At 33.5% G+C, this 14,365-nt stretch overlaps 1 protein-coding gene across 4 annotated transcripts in view; it reads left to right on the top strand.

Moving 5' to 3' along the window:
• Positions 1–7,060, top strand: part of LOC149548448 (alpha/beta-Hydrolases superfamily protein) — a 65,346-nt gene extending 58,286 nt beyond the window's left edge. For all 4 annotated transcript variants that reach the window (XM_089792514.1, XM_089792516.1, XM_089792517.1 and 1 more), the window contains exon 12: positions 6,567–7,060. In XM_089792514.1, coding sequence (XP_089648640.1) covers positions 6,567–6,761 — 195 coding nt within the window. In that variant the 3' untranslated portion in view covers positions 6,762–7,060. The remainder of the gene's footprint in view (positions 1–6,566) is intronic.
• Positions 7,061–14,365: the final 7,305 nt, after the last annotated feature.

Raw genomic sequence — 14,365 nt, 5'->3', positions numbered from 1 at the left:
TTGTTGTCATTAATGGTTGTCATCAAGGTCAACATATCTGTTGCATAGTTGTGATTTTGCTGTGTAGAGTGAGTTAGTAAGGAGAGTATTGGCCCTTTGTTATTATTGTCAAATGGGGAGAAAAATGGAGAACATAACTTTGATATATTTGATTGTGTGTTTTGTTATTGATGACTATTGCCAAAAATAACAAAGGGGAAGATTGCTAAAATGTGAAGTTGATGTTGTTCATCATGTTGTTATTAATGGTTGCCATAGATGTCAACATATTTGTTGCATAGTTGTGGTTTTGTTGTATCGGTTGATGTGTACAAATGACCTTGGTGCATTGGTAAAGGTATTCAGTGAAGGATGTGCTTCAAATATTTATCTTTATCTATTTTATTTCATGTGCAACATATGATGGATTGATTGTTTGGGTTCGCTCCTATTTGGAGTTCATTTATTTATGTTTCAGTCCCAACCGTTACCATGTAATGTGTTGATCATATCTGTTGGCACCAAAAGTCTTTGGAGATGTAGCATGTTGATATACATGAGGCATATTGCATTGAGTGAAGTGGTCCCTACCATCGCAGGAATGCTTAATTTTGACCTATTTTAAACTAGTTTAGGCTGACTTGATCGATGACATCAAGCAGTACAAGAACAATGATTTCAATTGATTGTGTGGCTTGTGTGCTGCTTGTATCATTTGTGTGTTGATGATTGTAGCAGATTGACGTATCATTTTTGTATTGCAAAGTATTGGTGATAGTGATCTCAATGGTGGATTCAATCTCATTGTTATATTCTGACAATGAACCTATTTGTATTGGCAATTAGCCATATTCATATTGCACGGTAGTTAGCTTGACTGACAATGAGTTACATGTAAAAACCACCTTTTTCATGAGAATTAGCTTCTTTGCGGTTTTTCCCAATTTGGGTTTCCATGTAAATTTTGGTGTTTTTTGTGTTGGTGTTTTTGTGCTTTTATGTTTACATATGTTATAATTGCGTAATGTGGTTATGATACAACAAAAGCAATGTAGATATAACTATTATTATCATTTGTATGTTTTGTGAATTTTTTGACACAACAAGAGTTTTAGAAAGTATTTGTGGATAATTGATTCACCCTCCCACAGTTATTCGACCTATTCAACAACTTTATCCTAATTTCTCTTTTCCTTAAGATGTCAAATAGTCCTCTTTTTCCATCTCTAGGGTCGTGTTTCAAGTAGAGTACATTGGCATAATACAATTTTCTAGGGCCAAATCACCTTTTTTCAATACATTTTTGAGCGGATATCATTGGATACAGTGCTTTCCTTGACTATCCTTAGCATTTGTTGAACTAGCATATCACAACTTGCTAACCCATTTGACCTATCCTTCACATATATTTTTAGAAATGGTTAACAACACAACGCAATTTGCTAGACTATTTGACCTATCCTTTCCATAGGTTGACATAGCACACTCTGCTAGACCATTCAACCTCTCATTTGTAGAAATTTTTATGAGTTGACTAGCATGCACTAGACCATAAACTCCCTCTTTACACTTTTTTTGGTGGGTGAAACTAGCATAACACAAATTGCTAGACTGCTTCATTTATGATTGTCGTTCTTTCGTCCTTTTCTCGTCCATGATTCCAGAGCATAATACACTTTTCTATCTAACTATATCATAGTCTTTATCTTGTCTTTGATATGTGCTCTTGCTCTTTTCAGGTGATCACTTGTGAATGCACTGAGACTTTTGTGTTTAGATTACGTCAAAAATACCTTCTGTCAATAAGGATGTGGAGCAAAAAGTTTTCGTTCGTAGAAAGAAAATGGAGGTTCCTGAGTCGTGGAATGAGGAATCATGTTGCATTCGCTGGGACGGCATGGAATGTGACAAACCGTGTGGTGAAGGTGGAGCTGGGAAAAAAACCATCCAGAATGGAATGACACTGTCGTAATGCAGAAAACCATGTCTCCATCTCTCACAAAGTTAGTTCCTAGAAGTCCTCACCTACTGGAAACAACTTTTCTTGGAGAACATCAAGTTGACGGGTATTATCTCTCTGTTGCTTGGGAATCTCCATCAGTTTCAAACTCTGTCGCTAAAGAAAATAATTATTGTGTAAACTGCAATGATCTTTGTCGATGATGTGGTTTGAACTTTGAAGAATGTATAGTGTTGTGTTGCCAGTGATTATTGGGAATAGAAAGTTGTTGCTCTATATGTATTCAACTATAATGATATTGTGCCCCTACAGTGTATATCACAGTATGGAGCTGATGTTTGAATGATCAACCACGCTTATTTGTATTTTCTCTACATGTAGCAATATGAGATATGCCTTTTCTCCTTGGTACTTAATTGGAATTTTAAAAGTTTTAGAAAATATATAGGAAGCCGAATTATAGCTTGGAGAAAAACTTCCACAATTGCTTGGAGATTTAGTCATTAAGGATAGTATTGAGAAAAGAATTGTTAAGAGGTTTTAGTGATGAGGATTGGCTCGACCACTATGGTAACAAGGTAATTTGGTCTGAGAAAACGCCCACATTTGGTATTCATGAATAGATGCTTAGGGTGGAGCCTAGGAATTACCACTAGCCCAAAATAAACAATACAAGGAAACATAAATGAAGTTTGAAATTATAAGAAAATGGCTCTAAAGGGGTTAGTCAAAATTGGTGATGACATAGAGGTTGTAGAAGCCATCGACTTGGAAAACATTTTGATTCATTGTGTTAAATTGGAGAAGTTCGCATGAGATCGCTAAACCAATTCTGAATACTAACGAGCACGTGTTTTATGGAGGATTCAGGACTTTGGTGTGTGTTGTTGATGTTTGCTAAAGATTCCAAATAACACACAACACCTTTGGATGATTGCTATTATGAGTTATTAGTTCGACACGACTCAAAGTAATTATTGTGAATGTCACGAGAAATCAAGCATAAGCTTTAAAAAAAAAGTGTTAGGATTCAAAGAAAATAATTTTATGACTTCATAAAACATTCTTGAACTCGATACTTGCTCGAACTAGAAATTAAAATTATTTGTAGTGTTATGTCTCAACATTGCACTGTTGGAGATATTAGCTACCTATTCAAAGAGTTCACCTTGGTTATCATTATGGAAGCTTGAGATGTACCTCAATTTGGCAATCCATGCTTGGTGCCTACAGAATGTATGGGAATTTGTAGTTAGGAGAACAAGTTGTAAATCGTATTCTTGAGATGGACCTGGAACATTCTTCAATATATGTACTTTTTTCAACATGAATACATACTACATAAAGCAGGTTGGTCTACATTTGCAGTATGGAGTTGATGATGGCTTTCACATCATATCTGCTTGTGTCAAGTACTAAGACAATGCAATATCAATGTAAGTGCTACAAATCTGCCAAAGTCTATTGTGTTGTTTGAAGTGCAGCTGACTCTTAGTGAGGACTGTGGTTCCAATGCTAACTTACAACACTACTAGGAAAACCTCATTTCACGCATAGTTCCTATTCTCGATGGTTTGAGCAAGGAGTTCAAATATTTAATCTGATCCTCTAGAGGTTGGAGCATTATATATTTCATTTGGATGCATTCATTAAATATTTGGTAAGAGAAGAAAAAGAAGAGAAAGAAGTTCTCCATATTTGATGTAATGCAAAATTGTTCAACAATACAAGAGTGAGAATTTTATATTGTTGGGGAGAATAGTAACCAATGTTTCATTCCTGCTTGAACGATCTTTAGAGAGGAGATGTTCCATTCTCAAATAATCTAAGAAGGAAAAGAAGGTTGATACTTTACATATGCTACCAAATATTGTGTAGAATCCAATCTTATGACAATAGCTCCAAAGAAGTTTTGATCTAGAATTCATTAGTCATCTAATGATCATACTGGATAAAGTGAGACTCTTGAAGCAAATAGCTTTGATGATTGACATTATGAAGTATCCTTCTATATCAAGAAGGTGTTTAACAATTCAATAGAGGTAACCTTGGACAAGAGAGGGAGTAGATAGAAGATATGCTTCAGTCAAACTTTTGATGATCTTGGTCATATTGATTCAGAGGGAGTAGAGCATGTCGAGATGGATTCTCCAATAATCAGAAACTATAGTAGTTAAACTACTTTGATTCATGGGATAAATTTTCATGTATGTAGGCTGGAAGGCCTTATGCTATAAGGATACTTGTTGAACTAGGGAAGCATGGCACAATTTGTTTCTAGAAGGTTACAAGGATGATATCTTATTCAGAGGGAGTCAGACACTTCATCAGAGACAACCTTGTACTAAGAGGTCAGAAAATTTCATATCAGACTCAGAGGGAGTTTTGACACTTCATTAGAAGTAAGGTTGACAAGGAGGTCAAAAGGTTAGTGTTTTTTCGTGAAGAAGGATTTCCAAGTGAAATCCCTTGTAACACATTCTTCTCTATGAGAGAGAAGTTTGAGGTGAAAACTTTTTTCTCTGATATGGTTCATGGTGGATGTCAAGACAACATCACATGACAGTATCCATGGTGACTTCATGTAAACTTTTGATGTCATGTAGGTATGAGCCTGCCCTTATAACAAGTTATTGGAAGGTGACAATTTGACAATAACTTAAATCATGATATACATTTTATGTAAATGTTGAAATAGATCATGATAGATTATATCTTGTAAATTAACAACTAAGAGTTGGATGCCATTCACTTGACGGTCTATGAGTTGTTTGAATAGATATATGATAGGTATTTGGTGAAATATCATGTGTTGATATTCTGATAGGCCATTACCTTATTGAGTACTTGGTGAATATTCATATGTTGATATTCTAATAGGCCATTACTCGAGTATTTGGTGAATATCATGTGTTGATCCAATACTCATGATATCAAATGTGATATCAAAATGGTGGAAATCTTCTGATCCTTATGTGTCATTTCTAATATTACCCATATGTTTATCCTCCCTAACTAAGAGCGAGTGTCAATGTTAGTGTAGTTTCAGTCGGATAAAATGCACTAAAGATATTTGTATATATATTAAATACTTTGTATATATATGAGATATATACTTAATTCACATATATATAAGCAAATGTTATTGATAACTAATGCAAGTTAAAGACATGTCTCTACGAAGACATGCATCTTAAAACCATATACATATGCTTTGAGAAGGTAACTTGAAACACATAAAAATCTACAAGTGCTATTACAAGTCACAGCATATCCAAAATCCTGGGACACTCAACACATCCAAAGAGGCATTGTATCATTGAGGTATAAGACAATTTACAATTCAGATATTTCATCTTTCCATATGTAATTTACTTTGATTTTCAAAATTGATTCCTAAATAGCGGTTTCACTAAGGCATTTTATCCAAATATCTTTAGATAAGAATAAGAATTTCAGTTTTGATGATGAAAAGTATGAGTTTGTTTTTTCTAATATAAGTAATGGACTATCTCATATATCTTCTAGGGAGGCTCTAACTGTGTTAAAATAAGGCGTACACACATTACTATTGGTGAGATTTAAACTTGTGATCTCTCTTTTAAGAACACAAGTTTTTAATCTAATAGTAATTTGTATAACTATGTAAAAAATCAAATTTACTAAAAATATGCCTCTACACAGTGGACTTCTGTTATGAGAATATATATTTTGCATGACCTTTTTGTACATAAAAATATGCCTCTACAGAGTGGACTTCTGTTATGAGAATATATATTTTACTTTAGGAATTTGATTTTGTACTTCATGCAAAATATATATTCATTTAATGTATGCATATATTAGATATTTGAGATATATGCTGTAACCACTCTCAACAGTAGAATAATTCAAAGGTACACGTGCAAAAATATCATGTGGGATTATACTTAGTGTTTGTGCTTTATTAAACTGATACACATCATGTAGCCTGGCACATTATAAATTCATCTTCCAGACTAAAAGCAATAAAATGTAAAGATGTTCAATCTCTGGATATACGGTAAGGTGAAAATATTAAACTCGACAATGGGCCCTTGGTCCATGAATCGTTCTCAATGAGCCCACTAGGATCAAGTGTTGCTGAGGGCAAGGTTCCGACATCAGAAGGGATGAGGCTGGGATTGTGCCCCAGCTCATATCAGGTTCCTAAAACGTTTCTGTGGTGGCCTTCGCTGATTGGTAGCTCGCAGACTTCGTGCCTCTATTGGGCTGCCTCACAGAGACTATGAACCCTCCATCAAAAAATAAAAGAAAAATAAATATTCAACTCAAACATTGAAAAAATTAGTTATAAACTTATAAGAGAACTAGGTACCGGCAAGTTTAATGCCATAAAACTTGCGATGAGGTGTCTGTTTTAGTTTGAGGTTCCTTTGGATAAGAATATAGTTGCTAAATAGTTATGCCAGCTGTTTTTTAAATTTTCAATTGATAATCTTCACAAGAAATTTAGAACTGTGCTTGTAGATAATGCATCTTTGCCTGAAGAGATTCTCAGATGCAAAGAAATTTAGAAGTGGGCTAGTAGATAATGCATCATTCCATGAAGAGATTCTCAAAAAAAATGTGCTGCAATGCTATGCAGGTTCCTGTTGCAGCAGCCGTGTATTACGAAGATATGTATGTAAACTTCCATATTGCTGAAGCTACAGCTGCACAGATTGCTGGTATTAGACTCTATATAACGAATGAGTACATGCATTCTGGCCTTCGTGACAGTGGGAGCCAAGTTTTCGATTACTTAATGGGATTGTTGAAAGGAAAGAAGCCCATCTTTTGACATCATTTCTGCTCTCATTTTGTGTCTTTCAAAGGGTTCTTCATTTCTATTAGACCAAATAAACAATAACTAGCTATTTGAAATTACTCCCACTTTTGCTGCCAATAATCCTCAGTTCACGTTCACACGTGTCATTGTAGACTTGTTAATAATATTTTTAATTCCACCAAGTTTCCACGAATTGTGTTTTAATGATTTACACATTCACTCATATATCCCATGCTATCAATCGAATATCTGTCGTGAAAATAAATGATTATTTTAAACAGCAATAAAATCCCAGAGCATTTTCTATTTCAGTTCGTTATCTTCTTCTTTATTAGCTTTTTTTTGGTTCAGACAAAATTCAAGTTGAACTGCTCTGTTAGGATTAACAAGGAAAATCATGTACAACACATCTCGAAAACTTAGCAGCTATTAATTTGATTTCTCTTATTTCCAGAACTGAATAGAAAAGAATAAGAATTTCAGTTTTGATGATGAAAAGTATGAGTTTGTTTTTTCTAATATAAGTAATGGACTATCTCATATATCTTGTAGGGAGGCTCTAACTGTGTTAAAATAAGGCGTACACACATTACACACATTACTATCGGCAAGATTTAAACTTGTGATCTCTCTTTTAAGAACACAAGTTTTTAATCTAATAGTAATTTGCTAACTATAAAAAAAATCAAATTTACTAAAAATATGCCTCTACACAGTGGACTTCTGTTACGAGAACATATATTTTGCATGACCTTTTTGTACATAAAAATATGCCTCCACAGAGTGGACTTCTGTTATGAGAATATAGATTTTGCATGACCTTTTTGTACTTTAGGAATTTGATTTTTTGGGTCTATGTAATTTTCTATTATTTGGGTGTTATAGATACCGTTTTAACCAAATCAATTTGGTGTAATGGGCTTTTGTTAGAAGAGGTTCATGACTGTTTTTACTTTACTTGAAATTTCAGATGCTCCTTAAAATTAAACTCCATTTTTTAAAGGAAAAATGCATGTTATAAGATAAAATTATTTGAGAATATAAGAATATATTAAAAATTTATAATATGATTAGACAATAAAAAAAAATTGATTTGCAAAAAAATCAGCTAAAATTCAATCATTGATAAACAATAAATTATAATCCAAGTGTAAGAAAAAACAAGTATTATGACTAAGTGCACCTCACCATTACTTTAAACATACCCTTATAAAAATTTAGTGATTAATTTCATATTAATTTTAAATTTCAAGGATTATTTAACTATTTAAAAAGTGCATTCAATACATATATTCATTTATTTCAATGGTGGTTAACAACGAGATTTTAAATGTTAATGATATAATAAATTTGTACAATTTGAAAACATAATTTTATTTTATTCTTTGTTAAACAAAGCATGTATACTTTTCTCAAGATTTGACTATGCATCATTTATAGACTCTTGTACTTTTACTATCTAATTTAATGGTAAGAAATTTTAGTAAAATAAATGGTATTGTTTTAATTTTAGTTTTAGTTGAATTTTATTTATTTATTATAAGTACTTTTGTTTAATCTACGAATCTTAAATTTACATATTGTACCACTAAAGCAATGATCACAAATCTAGATTTTCTTCTCTTGATTTTGCATCCAGACATAACAGTTATCACTTATCTCTAACATTTTTGCCTTACACTCCTCTCTTAATGTGGAGTTAGCTCCACCACAACTAGGCCTTCTCCATTGATTGTAACTTAATTCTGACTAATTTTGTGAGATCCAATCCACATGCTTAACACCTCTACCAATGTGCATTTGCATAGTAGTATCCTCTAAAATAAAATCTATGTGCTAACTCTTGTTCCAAATTTACTACTTCATTCATACATCATTTTTCTCAAATTTAGGAGCATGGTTTTACATTTGCATATGAATCACCATCGTCCATATTATGGAAATCAATAGTTTCCATTCCTTCTCCTGCAGTCTATTGCATAATTTTGTACTCGAAAGGATGGCCACTTGTTGCAACTTTTATTGCATCGATTTCTTTTTAGTTTCTTTTGCACATACAATATCTTGATTCTCTTCTATAATGCCTTCAAAGAGGCATATTTTAACTACATTCTAGGTACTTTCAACACCTCTGGTTCAAAAAATCTCTCTATTCTTACCATCACTTCTTTCAAAATGTCAACTTCCTATTCAAATATCAAATATTGGACCAAGTCAATTTTCAGAACTAACTTTCTATTTAAACCTATAAGTTATTTTGACCTCTCACATTCTACTTTAACCCCCTAATTGGTGGTCCTTAGTAAATATTTTCTTATTTCCTTCATTTTCATTTTCTTTTGTCATTTTTGCTTGTGTGGAGTGCTCTCATGTTCTTCCATTTTTCTTTCATCCAAGGGATACAATTGTGCTCTTTTTGTTGGCAATTTGTCTAGGGTAGATAGTATGAGGTTGTCATTTATATATGGCAACATATACTTAGCATGAAGTGAGCAACGTATGAAGATGAAGTTTTGGTAAGTAGAGTTGGAAAATTGTTTTAAGCATCATGAAGGTTATTTGACAACATAGGCACAATTTTGTTTGGCAAGCTTCATAGAAACACTATTGTCATGTGTGCAGTGACCTAGTAAGAGTACATTATGTCAAGATATCGTACCTAAGTGTGTGAGGTAGTACAGGCAGAGCTATGACAATTCTTTCAATTGCAGTATTGAGGCGACAGAACAAGATAGAGTTAAGGAATGGTATATTTTATGTTAAGGAATTAATTTGTTTACCAAAATAATTATTTGACCAATTAGGGATGACATCCTAGATGTTAACCCTAAGTGGGCAAAGTATAATTTTGTATTTTTTGATACGTGTGAAAACATGAAGGTTAGCAGTACAAAATATTATGAAATATCATGGTATATAGGAAAGATTTGAAATGCAATGTTAAGTGTGATATCAATGTTATTTTTCTTGTGATGCGAACTTTGTGATCAGAGCAGTAAGAGGCAGAGTATGCAAAGTTAGCACAATGAGCTACATAGATCATATATATTGAAGATATTAGCATTGAGAAAGGTTATTGTATATAAATTATGTATATTGAATATCAGTGTATATTGCATGTTTGAGCAGTGGGCTCATCTTGTATACATTTTGTAATTGTAATTGCAAAAGATTACATTGAGAAGTTGAAGGACATGATAGAGCATATCAAATCCAAGATAGAGACTAAATATTATAACAAGGATTGCAATGAAGTTTCAAGTCTCAAGAAAGAGAATGAGATCTGAAGCATGAGCTAGAAATGACAAATATGAAGTTGAGTTTGAAGGATGGTGATGAAGAAACTGAATCAAATTTGAGATTGGAGAATGCAGATTTGAGATCAAAACTTGCAAAGGTGACATATGAACTTGAATCATCAAAGTTACAATATGCAGAACTTGAGAAGTACGATGTGATTGTGAAAAGAGAGCTTACAAAGTCTAAGCAGCATCTTGAAAGGTTGTATTCAAGTAGTGAAAAGCTTGTGATCCAACGGCTTAAACTTCATCAAGGAGGTCATAACAAGGTTAAGTTGTTCTGAAGATGCACCTAAACAAGTTGAACCACCTAAAGAAGTAAGAAGGCAATTTATTGGAATGTATTATGTATGCAATAAAGTTGGTCATATAAAGTAATGTACATGTAAGTACACTAACCCTATTTTTGGTTATTGTTATAACTGTTATGGTTTTGGACATAAAGCTAGTGAATGTAGGAAACCTATTTAACAATAAAAATGGTATAAAGTGTAGAGGTACTAAGCCTGCAGATAAGAGACCTATTTGAGGAACTAATGTTGTAAGAAATGGTATCATGTGTTATAAGTGTAAATTTTTTGGACATATTGCTAGAGATTGCAGATTACAGATCAATCAGTCAAGACCTAGATATGGAAACAATGTGATAACATATTAGATTTGCAACAACTTGGGACATACATCAAGATTTTGTAGAATGAACAATGTGAGAATGACAAGCAACATGAGGAACAACATGAGAAACCCAAACTTTAGAAGGAATGTGAACAATGTTAGAAGGAATGAGTATAACAACAGTAAGAAAGAAAGTGTGAAAGAACATGTGGAAGATCTTAATGAAACATTTGCTAGAGGTAAGGATCAATAAGTTCATATGTTGTGATAGAAAATCATTCAAGTGAAACACCTGAGAGCAAGATGAAGTCAGTAATTGTTGCTAAGCAATCCTTATCTATTTGAGCAACTTATTTCATATAACCAAATGAATTAGCATTAGAAAATTATTTGTACCCTTAGGCGAAGAATTGAGACTTGTGTTGTTAATATGAGGTAGAAAAGGATGCAAAAAAGCTATGGTTAAGTATGCAAAAGTTTTTGAGTTCATATGTGAGTGCACCAAGAGAAAGTTCTTTGGTTATCAATAATAGCTTTTTGATGCCTGTGTACTTGTGCAATTAATGCAGAAGTTATTTGGAAGTGATTTAAGGATCAAAATCAAAATTTTATGTACCAGTCAATTGTGTAAAGATTTGAGGAGCAATTGAAGGAAAATTGAAGTGGTTTGATGAAAAATTGAAGGTGATAACAATGAGCCCTAGGTCTATGATTTCTAAGGTATTTACGATCTTGTGAAGTTAATTGTGAAATTGTGTTCAATATTTTATCAATTAAAGATGGAAGGTAAGTATAATTCATAATGTAGAGGGTATCCCTACACCTAAGATAAAGTTAAACCCCATTCTACCTTTGGAAGACAACCTTGCAACCACATTTTCACAAACTCCAAACGACATGTTGTATATGGAAGACACTGACAGTTACACTAGGAGCAAATTTGAAACCGTAGGAGAAGGAAACATCTCAAAAGAATTTGACAAAGTTTACAAGTAGGATATGGCATTCAAGGAAGGCTATGAACATTTAGGTCAAAATGACTTAGTAAAATATTTATTTTACTTTGAGTTTGACAAGGACGAATGGACTGAGATAATCCTAAGGAGAATTCATGATGGAAAGTTTTGGATGGGAGATAATGTGATTGAAATTTCAGCTAATCTGGTACATGAGGTTATTGGTTTGAGCAATGAAGGCTCTATCCCATTGAATGAGAAAAATGTTAAGAAAGTTGTACTTGAGAACACCAAGTCGAAGTATAATGGTAGAAGCATAGTCTTGAGTGAAATAAACAAGATGATGTAAGATTTGTTAGTAAGATCATAGAAAAAAAAATTGTTCTAGTTCCCGATACAATGATATGGCAACTCGATTTGTTCATGTAGCCTACATGATGTGTGCAGAGAGATCAAAGGTCAATTTGTGTGAGATTTTGAGAGCGTAGTTGATAGAGAACCTAGAGAGAATCAAGAAAGTCATAAATGGACAATTTAGGTTTCAAACCTTGATTACCTATGTGTTTTTCCATTTGTTAAGAAGACTCCCTTTCATCCCACTTTTTGAATTAAGCAACAATGACAAATGCACAATGGAGAAGATCACATATATGTATAAAAGACATCCAATTGACAAGATTGAAAGAAGTGCATAGTTAATCGTTAAAACATTTCAGACTGAGATGAATCAAAGATTCAGAATTCCACCATCAGTTGTGAGCAAGTATAAGGAAGAAATTTGTTTCATGGATGACATAGATTTCACCTATATTGAGGCAATTGAACTGAGAATGATATGTTAACCCTTCAGGTTAAGAGGTAAATGAAGAGGAAGTTGAAGGATATGTGAAGGTTTTTCTCAAGTCAGAGAAAGATGAAGAATTTGATAGATTTGGGACATATGAAGAAAACATGCAGTTGACTTATCAAGCCAAGCTTGAGAAGTTTGTCAAAAGAAAGATAGATAACACAATGAAGAAAACTATTTCTAGAATGAAATAGATCGTGGACAAGAAAGTATCATGTATGTGCCACCATTGGCAACATCATGCCCTTCACCATCAACACCATCATTAGTAGAAGGAGTTACAATTGTCAAACCATCATCAAAAGAATCATCCACCCCTTATGTAGTAGTTGCACAAGTGCAACCATAGATTATCCCATATTCATTAGTTCAACATAGTAGAGAGGAAGAGGAGGAAGTGTACATTGTTGAAGGCAAATCATCTGAACCTGCTAGGAGATCAGTGTGGCTAACATAAGTTAAGCAAGAACCAGTGGAAGCCCCTAGACCTAAAAGAGTGAAGCAGATGGCTACAGGACCAGGAAAGGAGCATAAAGTTGTGGTCACCTATGAAAGTGAAAAGACGAGAGCTCAGGTTGTGACACTTGAAACTACAAGACAAGAAGAAGAGTAAGAAAATGATAAAACAAAGACAACAAAAGGCAGGAAACAATGACAACCTAAAATTGAGAAGTTAAATTATGCAATCATTGATGATGGCAATTTTGTACAGTTGAACAAATATTATGATTTGTATAGCAATGTTGACAAAATTCAGTTGGAAAATATAGTTATTAGACACTTGATCTTGTCTAATAACAAGTTTGTAGATATTGAAAAACAAATACCCAAAGATCCATATGAAAGATTAGCGAACAGAAAGAGAAGACTAGTAGAAGACAAGGCTATAAGAGAGATGATCATTAGAAATTTATGTGAAGTTGAAAATGATGATCATCTTGAAAGGATCATAAAGAGCATTGAACCATTATTACATAGCAAGACAAGAGCCATTTTGATAATGGGAGGTAATTATGAAGATGTTAATAAGGAAACTAAAGAAGCTATTGTAAAGGTTACGACTAAAGTGCAAAAGATCTCAAAGGACAAAATAATGTCTTTATCTAAACCCAATAAGGAAGAAATGACAATGCCAGGGGGAGAAACAGAGTCCTCTACTCCTACAACAACAATAACAACAATAGAGGACACAAAGATTGTAGAGACAAAAGAACCAACATTAGAGGCACCTTAGATCATAGCTGGCAAAGACGTTTTGAGCATTGATAGCACAAGCATAATTGTTGACACAACATAAGATCGTTTGAAGGAGTATGGCCCTATTGTTGACAATTTGGTAGGGTATACCAGTTCTGAAAATGAGGAGGAGAACAATGAAGAGAAAGGAAAAGAAGGAAAAGAGAAGACAGTCGAAGAAAATGAAAAGAAAGATGAGAACTTGACTACTCTAGAAGATGGGCTTAAGAGAATGGATAAAAAGTTCCAAGATAGCTGGAAAGTAATTTCACAGGAAACATCTCATTTTTCACCACAACTCAAACACATAGAAATTGAGGTCGATACTATTTTGAGTCAGCAAGCAGATGAAGTAGATAAATTAGTTGATGACAGTTAGAACATTGCAGAGACACAACTGGTCACCCCAGTTAGAGATGCAAGCAGGTATGCAATGAGTTCTTGAAAGTCAACCCTTGAGACTTTGATTGCACATATGATGAGCTCCACACCACAGACTCCTACAAAAGACCCTGAAATAGAGATGCTCAATAAGCTATCAACATTGGCAACTAGCAGAATAATTGAGAAGAGCAAAGGGAATAAAGAGACTAAAGAAGTTCTTAAGAGAGTGACAAAGAAAATGGAGAGCCTGATAAGTATTTAGATCAATGAGGAAAACCT

The sequence above is a fragment of the Cupressus sempervirens genome, chromosome 7 (assembly GCF_028749045.1).
Source record: "Cupressus sempervirens isolate cs-2001-9-10 chromosome 7, ASM2874904v1, whole genome shotgun sequence".
NCBI lineage: Eukaryota > Viridiplantae > Streptophyta > Pinopsida > Cupressales > Cupressaceae > Cupressus > Cupressus sempervirens.
This window is presented reverse-complemented; position numbering and strand designations above follow the sequence as displayed.